At 48.8% G+C, this 19,157-nt stretch overlaps 1 protein-coding gene across 1 annotated transcript; it reads right to left on the bottom strand.

The window, feature by feature from the left end:
• Positions 1-3,007: 3,007 nt before the first annotated feature.
• On the bottom strand, positions 3,008-17,919 carry itgb5 (integrin, beta 5). Its single transcript, XM_068734196.1, is given in 13 exon segments — positions 3,008-3,409; positions 3,411-3,473; positions 3,476-3,561; positions 4,091-4,265; positions 8,372-8,506; positions 12,000-12,089; positions 12,658-12,753; positions 13,669-13,830; positions 14,890-15,058; positions 15,869-16,118; positions 16,198-16,405; positions 16,481-16,566; positions 17,155-17,919. Coding segments are annotated over 13 exon segments (1,803 nt in total). The 5' UTR covers positions 17,222-17,919; the 3' UTR covers positions 3,008-3,193.
• Positions 17,920-19,157: the final 1,238 nt, after the last annotated feature.

Genomic DNA, 19,157 nt, shown 5'->3' on the forward strand with positions numbered 1-19,157 from the left:
AGCTGTGTTTCGACACGCCTTTGCTGCCGCTAGGAGAACACTGGTGAGCCACCTCACTTCACCTGCGCTGCAGCCTTTCCTGTCAGACGGGACGTTCTGAAATCCGAAGCTAAGAAAAGTCCGCCTCATGTTTTCAACCGACGAGAAGTCCACGAAGAGAACCGGTTTCTCTTCGCCACGAATAAACACACATGTTCCCATTTACCCTATAAGGAGACGCTGACGCGCATACACATGGTGTACATGCATGAACACACACACACACACACACACACACACACACACACACACACACACACACACACACACAGGGACACCAGCAGTTTTATTTATGGGGGTAAAAGAGGGTTTGCGCAAGTCTATTTCTGGCGACTGGAGGACTGCAGGCCGCTGAGATCATTATTTAGAACCAGCTGCAGAGTCTGCAGAGGGGATGTGGGTCAGGGGGGCAGCGGGACGAGGAAGTCAGGACTTACCGAAGCTACAAATGAGCAGGAGAGAGGAGCTCGAACGACACCGGGGGTTTTTAAGGACGACGGTGAGATCCGTACCTTTGGAGGTTCACTTAGATTTGCGTCTGTAAAGAGCCAGCGACATGCAGATAATGTCCGTCTGTCCACAAGCTCGTGACTCGTCCTTCCACGAGTAAGAGAAGCGCTCGCAACGTCACCGGGGTTTGAACCGGCTCCTCCCAAGACTACGTGAATCAAAACCTCGGCAGAGTCCCAGCAGCACACGTCCGTCTGCAACGTCATTCACCCTTGAAGACGCTCCTCAGAGAGAGAGAGAGAGCCAGCAGCAGACATAAACACAAAGACAGATGGCCGTGTGGACGCTGAGGATAAGATTACCGGGACATTCAGAGACAAGGTCACCTGACCCCAGATACAGCAGGTCCTGCTGCTTACCTCTTCTACGTCCACCTACCTCTTTTAACGGTTGGTAAACGCATGTTATTACAGTGTTATTAAGGCTTAAAGAGGCCGATTCTCCTCGATTGACGGATCGCTCGAGACTCGAGGTTCAGGACGCGAACACGCCTTTCCAAAACTGAGTTGATGCACTAAGCTGTTTCACTAAAAACATGCGATATTAAAAACAAAAACAAGCAGATATAAAAATGTTGCCATCATTTCTGGCTGTTTTTTTGTTGTGTTTTCCGAGCATTTTTGCTGAGCCTTGCAGTAGAGCTTCCAGCGCACCAGAATAAAAGCACACTGGGGAGCAAGTGTGTTCTGGTGGTTTTGGCTGGTTCCGGCTGCCTTGTGTCACCGCAGCGCGCGGCACACACACACACACACACACACACACACACACACACACACACACACACACACACACACACACACACACACACACACACACACACACACACACGCCCATTTAATGTGTGTACAGCACACACCAGAACTACAGCTGAAGCTTTGAGCTGGGTCAACAATATTTAGATCATGATTATTGTTGGAGGAAATATCACAGTTTCACGACTATCAATCAGAACATTTCGAATACAGCTAAGGAACTAAAATATGTATCTTCATCATCAACTGTAGCCAGTTAGCTTATTTAATTTTCTTTTTAGTCAAACTAGAGTCTTTGATTTGGACAATCTATTAACATGTGGCCGTGTTTCTATCTCATCGCTCCACAAAGGATTTAATTAAAATTGAAGCAAAAGCCAAATGCAGAACTGCTGAGGAAGACGAGGGAGGAGGAGAGAGGAGGAGGAGGAGGAGGAGAGATAAACAGAGGAGCTCAAAGTGCTGACAGAATGACAGCATCAGAGAAAAACCAACATTTCACTGAAAAACATAAACAAGGTTGACATGAACTGAAGGGAAGAAGATAAGAAGAAGAGATAAAGATGAGATTATTTAGGTGAAAAGTTTACACACACACACACACACACACACACACACACACACACACACACACACACACACACACACACACACACACACATGCTCGAAATAGACCTTCCTAGTATTTCCTGTTGGGTTTGTTTTTTTTTAGAACCGTGCTGGCACACAGAGTCGTGTTTTTACAGCGTGTCTTACAGAGGGGCACCACAACGATAATTAACCCGAGAGATTCGGAGGAAAAGTGAGGAGGAGGAGATGCGTTTGGTATCATTAGGAACTCGTTACGGCTCCACGGCGGGAAAAAACCAAGCCGAGAGTGGAGGAGGAGAGCGGCGGGAGGTAGTGGACTGTTAACATTTAATGACTGCTTATATGGATGATCGGCACAAAGAAACAAACCCATTCTGTGTCCGGGCCTTTGCCGCTGACTAAACGAAAAAAAAAGACTTCAGTTTCTACTGGGCTTCAGACAAATAGAGGCCGGCATTGTGTTTACTGGATCGCGCCAAAGCCGGCCCCCCGACTGTCACAAAGCGCTCTCTGTGGCTTCACAGGAACAGCCGTTGGCTTGGGGATGAGCCAGTGGGGCGCACTCCCCCCCCCTCCCTCCCCCCCACACTCCCCTCTTGCATCCAGGAGGTCTCACACCAGAGTCTTGGACCCGATGTTCTGGGAACACGGCAGCCTCGGCCTGTTTTTGATGTAGCGGGGCAGATACTCGGAGCCAAACCTGGCTTTTCATGCCTCTCTGATTTGTCCCTCTTTGGGCATCAGAGTGAAGAGGGGGGACGGCCTCGGTGAGAGGGAAGAGGACTTCAAGTTGGCGTCGGAATATGAATCGCGAGCAAAGTAAAAAAAGCACTTTCCACCTCTCTCAGGTCCTCGATCACTCCAGCATCACACCGAAAAAAAAACCAAGCCCTCTGAGGCAACGCGCCAAACAGCGTGCGAGCTGAACGTCCGAACAACCGCTATCGCAGCTGCTCCTCCGAGCTTCCTTTGGGAGCGAAGCCAGCGGCCCTGCAGGTGACCGCTTCAGCTCATTCTGACAATAAGAAGCTTGAGTTTCGGTTGCAGTGGAGTCAGGAGCGGGGGCCAAACCGCGGGGGGGGGACACACACCCAGAGCAGGTATGGGAACCGTGACCGCGCATTATTGTTAATCATAAACCACGGCGAAGCTGCGGATCTAAAGAGCATCACAGCGTTTGTTTGATGTCAGCTTGTATTCTCATTAAGCTCAGTACCCGGGGAGGTGGCGGTCCCTCAGCAGCTGTAGTTCAAACCACCACATCACCACGAGCACAGCGGCCGGATTTCAAAACACACAACTCAGGGCAGCTGGGCTTCAGCGGGAATGCAGACAACACGTGCGGGGCGATACTTAAGAGACGTCATACGCCGCATTGGAGGAACTTCTGACCTCCCGGCGATCCTCCTACCTGAGCAGAGGACGCCTTTGTGCCGGGCGCAGGAGAAGTCGTCGCACTCGCAGTAGCTGCCGTAAATCTTGCCGAACTCCGACTCGTAGCACAGGCACTGGTTGCAGGCTGCACTCTCCTCGCCCGCTGCAGATCTGCTTGCCATCGGCTTCCCGGCAGGCGCCGAGGTAGCACGCTGCTGGCCTCGCCCCTCCTGGCACTCGCAGCGGGCCCCCAGGTAGCCCGGCTCACAGTGGCAGATCCCGCAGTTGTAAGTACCTGCAAAAGTGGGGCGGAGAGTTACTTCATTCACTACCGTTTACATGCATTCATTTTCAGCCTCTTTACTCTGCGGGACCATTCACCGATCAACGGCAGTTTACAGCTGTTGTGAGACAGTAGTATTTGGATTATAGAGTTTTAAACTTCACCATTTACAGTTGTTTTGCCTTTCCCCAGTTAGAGATTTAAGACACTCAGATAATCAAATGTGTTGATGATAACCGATACCTATCTGCGTTTCAGATATCTCAATACAAAGCCCAAGTTTAACATTAAGTTTAGAGTATAATTTGGGCTTTTCATGGCCATCATTATCTCAACCACAATCACCACGAGGGAGACAGCCTCTCCATAATCAGGCCAAAGAAAGTAGCCAATTTATGGGGTAAAAGAAGGAGTTTTCCACAGTGGCTGAAGTCAAAATAGCAGGTCTGACATCGCTGATTGAGGCGTTGCTGAGCAGCAGCAGTCCTCTGTCCCGTGTGATTAACAACGCTCACGCATTCTTGAAGTGCAGATGAACTACCTATGGAGCTGCAGATGCTGCTGTTGGTTCGCGCCGTCCGGCTGCAGCCGCAGTCACACTGGTAGTCCACGGAAACCTCCAGGCGGTCTTTGAAGCCCACCGGCTTGATGGTGAAGCTCCGGTCGGCGCCGCGGGGGGGGCAGCTCCTCGCCTCCACGCTCACGTTGAACGACACCTACGAGAACAGACGGCGCGGTTTGGAAAAAAAAACAGAATAAATACCGGCGGAGAAAAGATAAGTGACTTCCTGTTTGTGGAAGGGGAGAGGGCGAGCGTCAAGTTCAGACGATTTGAGGGATAGAAGTTTCATTCGTGTGAGCAAACAGCACAACATGCACATTCCTGGCAGCTGCCAGCTAACCCTGTGGACGTGAACTTCACTCGACCCCGTGTTGTCATGTTTACACCAGAGGGTTGACAGCGTGCAGGTCGATGCGGCTTCGCATGTGCAGAAAAGCGGAGCATGACACACGACCTACACCCATTTGATCGCTCCGAGGAAGGAAGTCTTAACAAGAAGAGAAACCCAACCCTCGGCTGCCTCGTTGGTCTGGTATTTACCTCATATTTACAGAATGACAGCATGGAGCTCAGAGCGTCTCTTTGACGTCGCCTCGACTTTAACCGATGACGTGACGCTGCTGCACAATTTGCATAATTGACTGCTGGACTGATGCAAGTTTTCACCCACATATAAAAAAAATCTGTCAAAGCACACATGTTCTACTGGTTTGGCTCAGTGGATCTGAAACAAAACGACGATTGCGTACGGAAGCAGTGAGGTAAGGTTGCATATTCTCATCTATTTTGTTTTAGATATCGAAACTGCTCCAAAAGGGAAGCGATCCTCTCTGCTTTGAAGCTCCGACTAGAAGATAAACGGAAGTCTTGCACCAAAAGCAAATACTCCACCCTAGCAGCGCCTGCTGTTCTTGGCCGGAGGATGTAAGCAGCTTTCTCCGTGCTTTTTGGGCTACCCAAGCCACCGTACCGTTATGCTGCGTTCACACCGAACGGGGCGCTCGATGTGAACGCACCTTAAGGAATAAGACGGTCATTCATTTTTAAAGCGGCGGCTCACTTGACCGCAGTGTGCGTCTGCCGAACCCCTGGGGTTCGATCGAACCCAGGTTAAGAACCACTGATGTAAGTGATCTCCTGAATAAAAGGACTCTATGAGACCAAATATGTCACAAGCAGCGCAAGGCCCCTCCCGTTCTGAATGGGTCGGCTATTTTATCGAGCAAGAACGCTCACCAGTACAAAGCGTAGCGGTTCAGTTCAGGCATCAGCTTGTCTTTTACTTCAGTCCAGCACACAACATAAGCCGATTCAGGATACAGGAAGAGCCTACGTCACATGTTCCCCCAGGTCCCCCCCCCCCCTTCCACTTCAGCGCGGGAAGCTTAACGAGTTAACGAAGGACGCAATTAGATTTACTGTAAATGGGAGTCGCGAGGAGCCCAGTTCACCCAATCATGTGGCCGGTGAGGACAAGTATGAGGCTGTGGAGGAGCATAGGGGGGGGGGGGGGGGGGGGGACACACTTAGGAGGAAGTAGTAGTAGTGAGGAGGTGATGCATTGAACTCATTGAGAAAAGGCCTCGACACGCAGCTGGGTGAGTAATGTAATTCGAGGAGAGATGTATAGTAGGGAATCAGATCAGAGGCGGGTGACAGGCAGCGTGTCAGGATGTACTACGGCACGAGGAAGACGGGACAAAAACATGGCCGTTAACTCCAAGAGAAACTTTGAACAAAAGATGCTGAAAAGAAATTAAAAAAAAATCTTTGCCTGAAATTAAATTAACTGGGAGAAACCCCACGAAGAAGATCAAACAAAGCAACACATTTTGTTTGGACTAAAAATCTCTCTTTCTTATAAAAAAGGACCCGTGGTGCGTTAGCGCAGACTTGCTCTCATTCATAATGCATGAGGCCTATTCAGCGGTGGTACATTCCTGCAGCGGATGCCGGCTTAACTACGTCCTTCTCCAGCCAGTTCCCTTCTTTCACGGCGTGCCGTTTCACAGGCCTCCTCCTGCCCACCTTTTTGTTCGGAGGCCATTGAGATGCAGCGTCGGGCTCTCACACGGACACGGTGACTGACACCTGGGGACGTTTGGCAGCCGGCCGCGCTGACCCCCCCCCCACCACCACCACCCCCCCACCTCCTATTCACTGCTGTTATTCTGCCTCGATCACCCTCAGCTCCTCCGCCACCCGTTCCCATCCCGAAACCGTCCCAGGGAACTAAAGCAGCCGGAGAGAAGAGCCCGAAGGGGGGGGGGTTTGGGAGAACAATTCCACCACAGTGAAGCTCGCTGTGTGACGGCATGTATGAAGCTGCCCCTCGCTGGCCCTGTCAATAGCTCCAGGACTCAATGCGGATCTTAATTGAGGCCCGCGTAGAATATAAAGTGACCGCCAGAGAGAGGCCTGTGCAAAACTCGACAGCAATTAAGATGTTCCATCATCCCGGGTCACCTGACCTCTGCTTTTGTCCAGCGAACGGAGAAGGCATCCCGGCTCACAGCCGTGGAAAATAGAGCAACCATTCGATGTGTTATTCCCGTGTAGAAGACTCTCACTGCTGCTGTCTCCCTTTATCAGCTACGAGCGGCAATCACATAAAACAGGAAGAGGTTCAGTATTTATTCTGAGGACATGGTTGATGTCTGTGATATCAGGTTATTGTAGTGAAAATAATATATTACTTGAGTCGGAAAAACAGGCGGCAAACTGTTCAAAACTGTAATTGTTCCGGGTAAAAATGCAAAAGAATGTGTAAATAAATTGTGTTTTAAGACATCGATTGGTCGGCAGTGAGGCTGCTTACAGGTGTTGATCAAATCCTCTGGTCTTTAATTTAGATTCCCAGCAGCTCTCTCTCTCTCTCTCTCTCTCTGGCTTTGACCTCGCTTCCCTTATTGGCCAGCATCTCAACAGCAACAGCAACAGCAACACAAGAGAGACTGAGCTGCTACAGGTGTCAGATCCGGAAAGTCCAGTTTGAGTAAGAGCTCCGAGAGCTCGAAGGGTCTTTCAGACACCAAAACACCGCTCAGCTGTTTACCATAACATGAGGCGATCACGGGAGGGATGGACTTAATCTACGGTCTTGAGAGCCACACCTACAGGGAAACAGGAACATGGGTTCAGGTTCAGAGTCTCAGAAAGTCAGTCAGTCAACGTGACTTTCCTTTCATTACTGTGGCTGCTTTTCCTCGCCGGTGCCAACAGTGTCTATTTAGCCACAGTAAGGGGGGAATATAAACCCTCCACCTCCAACTCTATCTCAGTCTGATTCGGTCAGACAGGAAGTCCCCTTTCAGAGGACTCAAAGGTCACACAGTGTTTGCCCAAGGCTGCCAAGTCACAACCTGCTTTCTTTAGTCATCGACTGAGATTATTAATAGCACTTTGAGCAGCGCAGAAAGACTAGAGCTGGACAACATCATACATAACTTTAACATGAATCGGAAAATTGAAAGCCACAGAGAAAATTGTTTCCTCTCATACAATTTACAACTCAACAGTTACACATCCCAGAACTCGTTAACTCAACCGCTCAGATCCTATAAAACATGCTGCAAGCTATTGAATTCACTCGCACACCCAGACGCACACACACACACACACACACACACACACACACACACACCCACCCCTCTTTTTTTTCATACATCTGCTGCTGTAAACATGGGGAACAATATACTGGGAATGCATGCAAATGAGAGCGCCAACTGAAAAGAATGAATTCTTAGGGTAATAAATGTGTTTGTCTAGTGCAAAGGTAAGTCAATACTTCCAACTGTTTGAATCTGCAACCTCTCAAATCTCAAACAATGGTTTCCAGGCGCTCTCAGTTTCACTCTGGATGTGCTGAAAAGAAATGTGAACTCTGGCAGAACAAGCCGGGGACTTCTTCCTTTGTTAGAGGAAAAAAAATAAAATCACCTTCATAAAAAAGGCGTCTATGTATTGATAATACTACAGGCAAAGTACACACAGCAGCATCATTACTCACATAGAAAGTCACAGAACTGTCGATTTTTCCAGGACTGTGCTTGTAAGCCTGAACAGCCCACAGGTCAAAAGCAGGCCACTGCTCTCAAAATATCATTTAGTAAAAAAAAAAAAAAATCACATCATGGAAAATCTGGTTCACTCACAAAAAGATGACAAACAAGGTTAATCACCTCTGCGGCTCTACTCCCCCCCCCCCCCCCCCCCCCCCCCCCCCCCCCCCCCCGAGGCTACGGGCTGCGTAACACTCACCGTGTCGCCAATCTTCAAATCGGCACACTTCCTGAGGCCCGGCAGCGGCTGTCCGTCCTGGCAGGTGGCGGTGAAGGACAGGCCGATGTCCTCTGGGTGATCCCACACCGACAGCTCCACTTTGGAGCGGATGTTCTGAGGAGGACACGCCCGGGAGGACACGGAGGTTGTTGGTACATGCCGGTGACTCAGGCTTTTACTTTTGTTGCATGGCAAAAACAGGAGGATTTCTAGTTAACATATTCCAACTGGAGTCATAATATGAGGCCTTCCACACAGACATTTACAATGAAACCACCTCTTTTTCAGGCCTGTAACTCCGGTCGAGTGAAAAGAGTGAAACGTGGGGGAATGCGTCTCCTCGGTTAGGCACATTTTTTACAGTTAATCTTACAAAAACCACAAGCGCCGTGCAGGGAGGCAGGTTGCATGTGTGTGTGGATGTGGATGTGAAACAGCACGATGCCAGCTGCATGCGGCTCTGAGCAACATGTGCAGAGAGCCGATCCGGAGTCACTCCAGCGCTCATTTTACTGCACCGTAGCCGTGCCACGGATAAACCAGGATTCATACTCGGTGCACACGGCCCCCTCATTCGCTCTGTGCTCTCTTAACAACTACAGTTGTTCTGACACCTTAACACAATCGCAGCAAGGAGCAGCTTTGTGCCACACAGTCAAGCGAGGCGGTTGCACAGTGTCGACGTCGTCGCAAGCGTTGGGCAAAGCCCATCTAGCGAACAACCGCAGAGCGGTGGATATAATGTGGCAGCTGGAATGTTAATAAGGCCGTGAGTCAAAAGCGCTCGGCTCTCAAAGCTCACTCCCACGCGCTGAGCGTGTCGAGTCTGCGTCTCTGCACGAGATTCTGTCCCGGAGAAGACATCGCAACGGGTCAAAACAAAGACGTAGCTCCTCTTGACTGAGGCCAGAACACAATCTGTACACCCACACAGGAAAACACAGCTAGCACAGGGAACGGTTGACTCCAACATTCAGGTAACGGTTGACTCCAACATTCAGGGAACGGTTGAGTCCATCATTCAGGGAACGGTTGACTCCAACATTCAGGGAACGGTTGACTCCAACATTCAGGGAACGGTTGACTCCAACATTCAGGGAACAGTTGACTCCAACATTCAGGGAACGGTTGACTCCAACATTCATGGAACGGTTGACTCCAACATTCATGGAACGGTTGACTCCAACATTCAGGGAACGGTTGAGTCCAACATTCAGGGAACGGTTGACTCCAACATTCAGGGAACGGTTGAGTCCAACATTCAGGGAACGGTTGACTCCAAAATCCGGGTAACGGTTGACTCCAACATTTAGGGAACGGTTGACTCCAACATTTAGGGAACGGTTGACTCCAAAATCCGGGTAACGGTTGACTCCAACATTCAGGGAACGGTTGACTCCAACATTCAGGGAACGGTTGACGCCAACATTCAGGGAACGGTTGACTCCAACATTTAGGGAACGGTTGACTCCAACATTTAGGGAACGGTTGACTCCATCATTCAGGGAACGGTTGACTCCAACATTTAGGGAACGGTTGACTCCAACATTCAGGGAACGGTTGACTCCATGCAGTTCATGACACTCATGAGAACGTCTCTGGTGAACAGATTTAAAGTGGTGCTTTTGTGTTTTTATTTGGGGAGAAACTGCTCGTCTGCAGTAGATTTCTAATAACACAAGTATATATGAACAGCTGTTGGTGACAGAACAGATTACATTCTCTGCATCTTTCTTCTGTTCTGAAAACAACACCTGATCATAAACGGCATCGCTGTTTATTTACACTAGACTTTGCAAGAACGTATTCATTTGGTTCCTCGACAACAAATTGTTCGAGCGTTCAAGCGTTGGGCAAAGCCCATCTAGCGAACAACCGCAGAGCGGTGGATATAATGTGGCAGCTGGAATGTTAATAAGGCCGTGAGTCAAAAGCGCTCGGCTCTCAAAGCTCACTCCCACGCGCTGAGCGTGTCGAGTCTGCGTCTCTGCACGAGATTCTGTCCCGGAGAAGCAACAGGTCAAAACAAAGACGCAGCTCCTCTTGACTGAGGCCAGAACACAATCTGTACACCCACACAGGAAAACACAGCTAGCACAGGGAACGGTTGAGTCCAACATTCAGGGAACGGTTGAGTCCAACATTCAGGGAACGGTTGACTCCAACATTCAGGGAACGGTTGAGTCCAACATTCAGGGAACGGTTGACTCCAACATTTAGGGAACAGTTGAGTCCAACATTCAGGGAACGGTTGACTCCAACATTTAGGGAACGGTTGACTCCAACATTCAGGGAACGGTTGACTCCAACATTCAGTAAACGGTTGACTCCAACATTCAGTAAACGGTTGACTCCAACATTCAGGGAACGGTTGACGCCAACATTCAGGGAACGGTTGACGCCAACATTCAGGGAACGGTTGACTCCAACATTTAGGGAACGGTTGACTCCAACATTTAGGGAACGGTTGACTCCATCATTCAGGGAACGGTTGACTCCAACATTTTGGGAACGGTTGACTCCAACATTCAGGGAACGGTTGACTCCATGCAGTTCATGACACTCATGAGAACGTCTCTGGTGAACAGATTTAAAGTGGTGCTTTTGTGTTTTTATTTGGGGAGAAACTGCTCGTCTGCAGTAGATTTCTAATAACACAAGTATATATGAACAGCTGTTTGTAACAGAACAGATTACATTCTCTGCATCTTTCTTCTGTTCTGAAAACAACACCTGATCATAAACGGCATTGCTATTATTTACACTAGACTTTGCAAGAACGTATTCATTTGGTTCCTCGACAACAAATTGTTGCCACGATTGACTCATTTGTCAATGAATCCGGTGCTTCGCAGCCTTTGTTTGGGTTCAAAGCTATATCTGCTTTCTCTCATCTCCTCGTCTTTTTCTTCAGAGGCTTGAGGAGGTAGAACTGAGGAAAGTCTTGAGTTTGTGTGGCAGAAATATGTTTTTTCTGGCTCCTATCCTGTTAATTACTTTGTTACGCCTCAGATTCATCCCGAGGGCCACGAGCCCTACGTTGGGAACCACTGCTATATTCTAAAAAATATTAGTAAATATCACAGTTTCTCAGAGCCGACGTCTTAAAAAGTGCGTCGCGATGTCTGACCAGCAGTCCAAAACACGAAGCTGGTACAATAGTGCGTGACATTTTTATTTCTTAAATGATTAATACATGTTGATTACTTTCCTGTAATCCACTAATAATTGCTATCCCCATCGTTGTATAAGGGAAATCTCATCCGCTACAAAGTCAACAGTTAAAACCACTCCAGCGCCGCATCCTCACCACAAAAATGACAAATCCAGCTTGTGTGCAACCACCCATGTTGTCACGAACAATGTCACAGCAGCGGGAAGACTTTCGGGACAGCGGGAAGAATGTCTCTTCCTCCCCCTCCTCTTATCTTTCCTCTGTGTCGTTAGTTGTCTCTCTCTCTCTCTCTCTCTCTCTCTCTCTCTCTCTCTCTCTCTCTCTCTCTCTCTCTCTCTCTCTCTCTCTCTCTCTCTCTCTCTCTCTCTCTCTCAACACACACAAACAGGAAAGCAGACGCACTGACGGTCACAGCAGCTTTTCTTTACTCACGTTGTAAGCTGCGATGATCAGCTGAATTACATTCTTAGAGTCCTGGTCCAGGATTTCGACTGTCGTTCCCGGTATGAGTGCTGTGAAATTCTTTGTTAGGGGCAGATAATAAAGAGACAACATTAGTTACATAAATACATGATCAGATAGGAAAAGTATATACACGTGTATCTGCCGGCTGTTTTTTTTTAAATTTTTAAATTTTGAAATTTCCGACGGTCCTTGAAAGGTTCATGCGTGATGAACGTAACCAAATCAAAGAGTGAACTCGTGATATTTCATTCATCTTCTCGCTCATTTAAAATTCCGTCATAAACAAACCCGGTGCACCGACCAGATACTGTAAAAAAAGATCAAATTCTGCCATCCTCAGCGCAACTCTGAGGCCATTATTGACAAAAGCGCAATAAAAGTTGGAGCTGTTTACACAGAGCCGAGGACAGAGCTAGTAAGGAGAGGTTGTAAAATGCAGTAGGTCATATATAGAGCCTGTAGTTTTCTTCAATATAGGCATGGCACTAAACCAACTACAATGTTTTCTCTACTTGGTTCCATAGAGGCGTTACAGAACGAGACCAGAGTGAGTAAAAATGCAACAGGAGCAAAGAAAACCCCACCTGGGGTTCAGAGGGTAAAATGGTAAAAAAAACAAAAGTACCTTGTAAATAACGTAGAGCCGCTTTGTGACCGCGAAGATGAGGAAGATGTTATTTTCAGCCAGTTTCTCCCCCAGAAGAGCCAGAGAGGGATAGTCCTGCGGAAAAGAGACGACAACGTACGGCTGAGCTCCCGGTCAGGAAGCTGACGGATGTTTACGTTGCTCTGCCGGCTCAAGAGCTCATCTGTGTCACATTTCAGCATCAAAAATACAGAGAGTCTGAGAGCATTCCAGGTTAAACTGTGAAACGTGGTTATTTTCACTGGGAGGCAAATTCAGTTCCTACTGACATTTGTATTTCAGATGGATGGAAAAACACAAGAACTCCCAGTGACTTGGTATCAATTACCAATCCAGCACTCGTACCCAAAACAACAGCAACGTGGAACAATCAATAAGGCAAAGATGAATCCGGTAAACTTCTGCTTTTAGTGGAAAATAAACCAGAAAAAAACAAATGGAAAGTAAAAAAAAAAAAAAAAGCTGCCCTCAGAAGAGTGCAGATCTCCACCGGGTGTCTCTGCAACAATCACTGTGTGTGTGTGTGTGTGTGTGTGTGTGTGTGTGTGTGTGTGTGTGTGTGTGTGTGTGTGGGCACTAAAAGGTGTTTTGATAAAGAGTGAGTCATCGCAACCACGAGAGGTTTTTGAGCGTGCGGCCATGACTGGGAACCCAAAACGTTTCGCCGGTTTTTTCTGCGGCAGAATGTAAGATAAGCCGTGGACAGACACCGAGGTGCACCCTCACTCACTGACTCACTCACTGACTCACTCACTCACTGACTCACTCACTCACTCACGCACGCACGACTCTCCCGGAGGAAACAAACTGCAGCACAGTGCCGTCCACATGATATGGATCCCTTTATATAGCACTAGTCCTCTCATCATGTGAGTAAAAGCGTATTTGTGTGTTTATGCTGCATCGAAACAACAACAACAAGAAGAGAATCCCCTGGCTCCTGATCAGCAGGTCTTAAAGACGGTTTCTAGTGAATATGTTGGATCTCACCATCTTGGTGGAGGCGCTGTACTCGTGCTTGTCGTCGAGGTGACACTGTCCGTCGTGGGGCCGGACCAGGCCTCCCAGCCGGCCGTCCAGAGCCAGGTGAGGCACGTCGTCCGTGGCGAACACCAGCAGGTGGTAGGCCTCCTTCCTCCATCCTATCTCCTCCTGTTCACAGGGTACAACAGAGGATGTGGTTGTTGTGAATCTAATCTGGTAGCTCTGATCTGGTTATTAGGATCACGTCAGAGGAGGATTTTGGTTAGTTATTAGAGCCTCACAGCCGACAGAAAACACGTTAACGCACGAGTAAATTAAGCTTCGTTTCCTGGGTTCTACGGGCGTCGAAATTTAACTCAACACTCATTTTCACTTTCCCACAAAAGTTCAGAGCCGCCGATCCGAACACACAGAAAAACAGTGAGCGTGCTACAACAGCCGGAGCTTTCTGCCGCGGGCTATAATCAAAAGGAAACAACAGGCAAAAGGCAGAGAGTGAGCGTTTGACAGACTGCTGACTAATGATGTTGCCACAAAAAGAAAAACGCAACATTTCAGCCGCTGAAGAGAGGGATTTCTGTTCATTGTGCGCACAACAGAGCCGTGGGCGCCTCTAATCAAGAGGCCAGAAGATAATGACGGGTGAGAAAGAGCTCCGCGCACAAACCCGAGGACCATTTCCTGTTGTCAAGTCATGTTCAAATAAACTGCGTCCAACAGTTTAATTCAATTTGATCCATTTTACAATCATGTGATAACCGTCCCCTTTAAATTGCTGACCCGACTCGCCTTCTATTTAGAAAACCCTCGGATCAATCAGGCCTCAGGGCCGACCCGGGACAGCCTGGTTAACCGGCGAGCGTTTGAAACGCCGCTGCACCGCGAGTAAATTACAAGGCAGGAGCGAGTCGGAGGGAGTCATCCTCTTCCTGTAGAAAACAATTAAACTGGGGGGGGGGGGGGCAGGGATACGACAGAGGCCTGCGAGTGACTCGTCCTCATGTTTAACCAGCTGCACCAGACTGCCCTTCCTGTCTAAACCCCCACCCCCCCCCCCACCCCTCTGGTGCTTTTAATTAACAAGCAAATAGGCCAGACGCTTGTCACGGGGGGGGGCATCTCAGGAGTCCCCCCCCCCCCCCCCTTCCATCTGACCCAAAAGTGCGCCGTCACTCAATGCAGCCAAGTCTCCACAGAGATAGAAAGATGAATGAGACGCTGGTTCACCTTACAAACGGCGGCCTGCAGGATGGCGTCGAATCCGCCCTCCGGCGCGTCCCGGTTGCGGGACACCATCTGCTTCTGCACCTCCTCGTTGAAGCGGTCCACCTTGTCCGTCAGCGGGAGGATGTGGCGGAAACCGAAGGTGGGGACACAGTTGGGGAACAGTTTGTATCTGTGTGTGTGGGGAGGGGGGGCAGATAGGAAGAGATCCAGATATTTACTCTTGTTTCATCTGTATTTATCTATGGCGTTCATTTCAGACTGTTCATTTGGCTTCAGATGTGAAATCAATCTTTGTGTTCCGGTTGATCTGAATGTAGGCCGTGCTCTTGTCAGAATGAGCAACGGTGGAAGTAAGCTCAGGGGTCAAAAAGCTGTCATCTATCCCTTTAAACACACACACACACACACACACACACACACACACACACACACACACACACACACACACACACACACACAGACAGACACATGCGTGCACCCGACCATCGCCATAACCTAGATGTGAAGTGATGCGCGATGGTGGCCACCTCCCAGGGGCAAACGTGGTGCGCCACAGCTTTCTAACCCTCCATCTGAGCCTCGCAGCTCGCCCTCATCGACGACCCGGGAAGAGGAGAGAGAGAGAGAGAGAGAGAGAGAGAGAGAGAGAGAGAGAGAGAGAGAGGTCGCTCACGCTTTATCAAACGTGGAGAGTCTGTCATCCTTGCAAACCGATCATACATGATTCACGAGTGTGCAGAAATAGAATGCGTGGGTTTCAGAGTAAAGTATTATTTCAGGATTCTTTTTCATCTACTGTGGCCTCATCTTTATATTTGTACTCTACTGTTTTCTTATTCTTCTGCTGCAACCTTTGATAAATCTCCTTTCCTTCTGGGTTAATAATGTTCCGTCTTATCTCACAGTCTTCATGTTGGTAGAGATACATTCAAACTGGGCTGATACACCCAGAACGTTACTTGATCGTGCTTTTACCCACCCATTGCATGGATTCTCCTGGTACTTGGGCGCCGTGTAGGAGAAGGGGGACATGTTTTTGTCCACGAAGGAGCCGAAGCCCAGCCTGAAGTTGCTGGTGAGCTTGCCCATCTCCAGGGCCAGCTTGGTGCCCAGGTTGCGGATGGTGTCCAGGTCGTCTTTCATGGAAAGCGAGAGGTCCATCAGGTAGTAGAGATCCACCGGGTAGTCCTCCACCTGCCGCACCTGCAGCCCAAACCACGTCTGGTCTCCTGGAGGGGACGGGCGGAAAGAACCCGTCAGCTGGTTTATTCACGAAAAAACATTTGCTATCCGACGGCGTGTACTGACCCGGCCGCAGGCTGACGGAGATCTTCTGAGGCATGATCTGGACGACATCGTACTGGGTCGACCCGGACCCTTTAGAGCTCAGAGGCATGTTCTGCAGGACCGAGACGCTGCTGGCGGGGTACTCGATGTGCGGCGCGTCGCAGCCTCTCCTCTGCAGGTTCTGTCTGAAGTCGCACCGTGACGTCAGAGACCGCCCCTTCCCGAACTCCTGTTCCAAAAAAACAGTCTGAGTCGTGGACAAAACCGGACATTTGAGGACGTCTTTCTGGGGGGGGGGTCGTACCTCTTGTGCGCACCAGGCGCAACTGGGATGGATCAGGAGGCATTCTTCACAGGACGTAGCGCTGCCACTCATACACATGTTAAGACCTGAGGAGGGACGGGACAAGATCAGAGACAGGGGGGTGGGACGGTCCCGGGGGGCTGAGACTTGAACACACAATCACTAATGTATCTCTATATGGAGAAAAAAACAAAAAAGAACAGCAATGCAATAACAAGTTATCCAGCTAATACTCACTTTGTGGAAGGTTTTTTTTTGTTGGCAGTGTTTGTTCAGCTCAATGGAAATGCAAGCTGTAGTTGTGTGTTGCATTTGGAGTGCACTACATTATGGGATGTTTCTACTATTATCTGTAAATGAGTGCTATATTTTAAAGTATGTATTCCTTCATGTGTTATGATTGAAATATATATATATATTTTCCTCTCAGAGCCACATCTCTTTACTGTAAACAAAACAACCAAATGTTGATTCTCTCGCCTCCATGTGGCTCCAGTTTACAGTAGCTCTACACTCCTCGTGCGTGTGCGCGCGTGTGTCTGTGTGCACCAAAGACTGAGCCACTGTGTGATGCTGCTGTTGCAAAAAATAATAATAATAATAATAAACAAGTTTGACAGCAGATAATACAGAGAATTCATTGCAAAGCCCACGCGCGACCTGCTCGCTCGTACCTCTCGCGGTGTGCAGGAGCACACAGCACAGAGCCGCGCGCCACATCAGCGTCCCGGGGCTCCACATGGTGCCACTCGGCGTGTTTTCACCCGAACGCGTTGAGAAGTCCCAGACCCGTATCTGTAAATCGCAGCTGACACCGGGTTCACTACTTCACCGAGCAGACCTCTCATTGGATGGTTTTTAGTCCCGCTGACTCGGATCAACCTCTCGGCTCCCCAACAAGGATCAGCGCGCTTTCTTCTCGGCTCGCGATCCGCGTGAAGGCATATTTGTGCGTGTTTTTTTTTTTGTTTTTTTTTTCTTAAAGTGTGCAGAAGGCTCCGCGCGGTGCCGTGGATCCGCTCCGTGAGTTCCTCCGCTCGGACGCCTCTACAGACTTCCACGTCCTGACTACTTCACCCATAGCTGGCACCAACTCCAAAACTTCTCCATCGATTTCATGGCACCTCTCGGTGCCGATGCGCATACAAGACGAAATCTATGCCGGGGGGGCAAAGCAGGGGAGGAAGCACCCAAAAATATATAGAATAACAGATTAATGGGTGACTTCAGCAGCGGTTTTCTTTCTCCAGATTTGAGTGTTGCCTTTTCGGTTTGTCCGGTTCGCGTCCCAGCTGGAATCTCCGCCCATTCCCAACTAGGGATTACGGTTAACCCTTTCGCTGCTCCGTTGAACAAGCTTGACGCTGCGCTGCGCGTGGCCTGCGGACACCTAGTGGCGGCTCCCAGGGGCTGGTCCCCGGATCTGGCAGGGGACCCGGATTTGTTTGCTGGGGGTCGACGGCAACATGACTAGCAGCTTAATTCCCTCGTTGGTTGTTAAACTGGCTGGGAAGCAGGAGAGCCGAGTGGAGGTATGGGGCTGGGACAGAAGCGCCCCCCCCCCCCCAGGCTCTCTCATTGTTTACACTCGTTCTGGTTTTCTTTTGTGTCTCTTTGTAGGTTTTGGCTGAAGTCACAGTGTGACGTCAGAGTCCACCCCTTCCCAAATTCCTGAAGGAGGGAGAAGCAACACACCGTGCACTGCTGAAATGTGAAGAGGAAGTTAGAGCTGCAACCTGCAATCAATAAGTTGTCAACTATTTTCCATTAACCGATTAAATCGGTTTAAGTCGTTTATTTTAATAAATAAAAAGTCAAAATTCTCTGATTCCAGCTTCTTAACTATGAATATTTTCAGTTTTCTTTCCACCTACTCTGTGAAAGCTAAGTGCACCAGAGTGCTTTACACTACAGGTTACATGAAGCTCTTTGGTCTCTTTTTTGAGTGACTTTTGTAATTATTTTGGTCTTTTTATAGGCTAGTTATTCTTCATCCGTGGCAGTTTTGACCCCTTTGTGATTGTTGTGTGTCTCTTTGTGATTGTTGTGTCTCTGTGATCGTTGTGCCTCTTTGTGATCGTTGTGTGTCTCTGTGATTGTTGTGTCTCTTTGTGATCGTTGTGTCTCTTTGTGATTGTGTGTCTCTTTGTGATCGTTGTGTGTCTCTTTGTGATCGTTGTGTCTCTTTGTGATCGTTGTCTCTGTGATCGTTGTGTCTCTTTGTGATCGTTGTGTCTTTGTGATCGTTGTGCGTCTCTGTGATCGTTGTGTCTCTTTGTGATTGTGCGTCTCTCTGTGATTGTTGTGTGTCTGTGATCGTTGTCTCTCTGATCGTTGTGTCTCTGTGATCGTTGTGTCTCTCTGTGATCGTTGTGTCTCTCTGTGATTGTTGTGTATCTCTCTGTGATCGTTGTGTGTCTCTGTGATCGTTGTGTGTCTCTGTGATCGTTGTGTCTCTCTGTGATCGTTGTGTCTCTTTGTGATCGTTGTGTCTCTTTGTGATCGTTGTGTCTTTGTGATCGTTGTGTGTCTTTGTGATCGTTGTGTCTCTTTGTGATCGTTGTGTGTCTTTGTGATCGTTGTGTCTCTTTGTGATCGTTGTGCGTCTCTGTGATCGTTGTGTGTCTCTTTGTGATTGTTGTGTGTCTCTCTGTGATCGTTGTGTCTCTTTGTGATC

This window comes from Cebidichthys violaceus, unplaced genomic scaffold (assembly GCF_023349555.1).
Source record: "Cebidichthys violaceus isolate CVI_PGR_0920_01 unplaced genomic scaffold, fCebVio1.0.p SCAF_61, whole genome shotgun sequence".
Lineage (NCBI taxonomy): Eukaryota > Metazoa > Chordata > Actinopteri > Perciformes > Stichaeidae > Cebidichthys > Cebidichthys violaceus.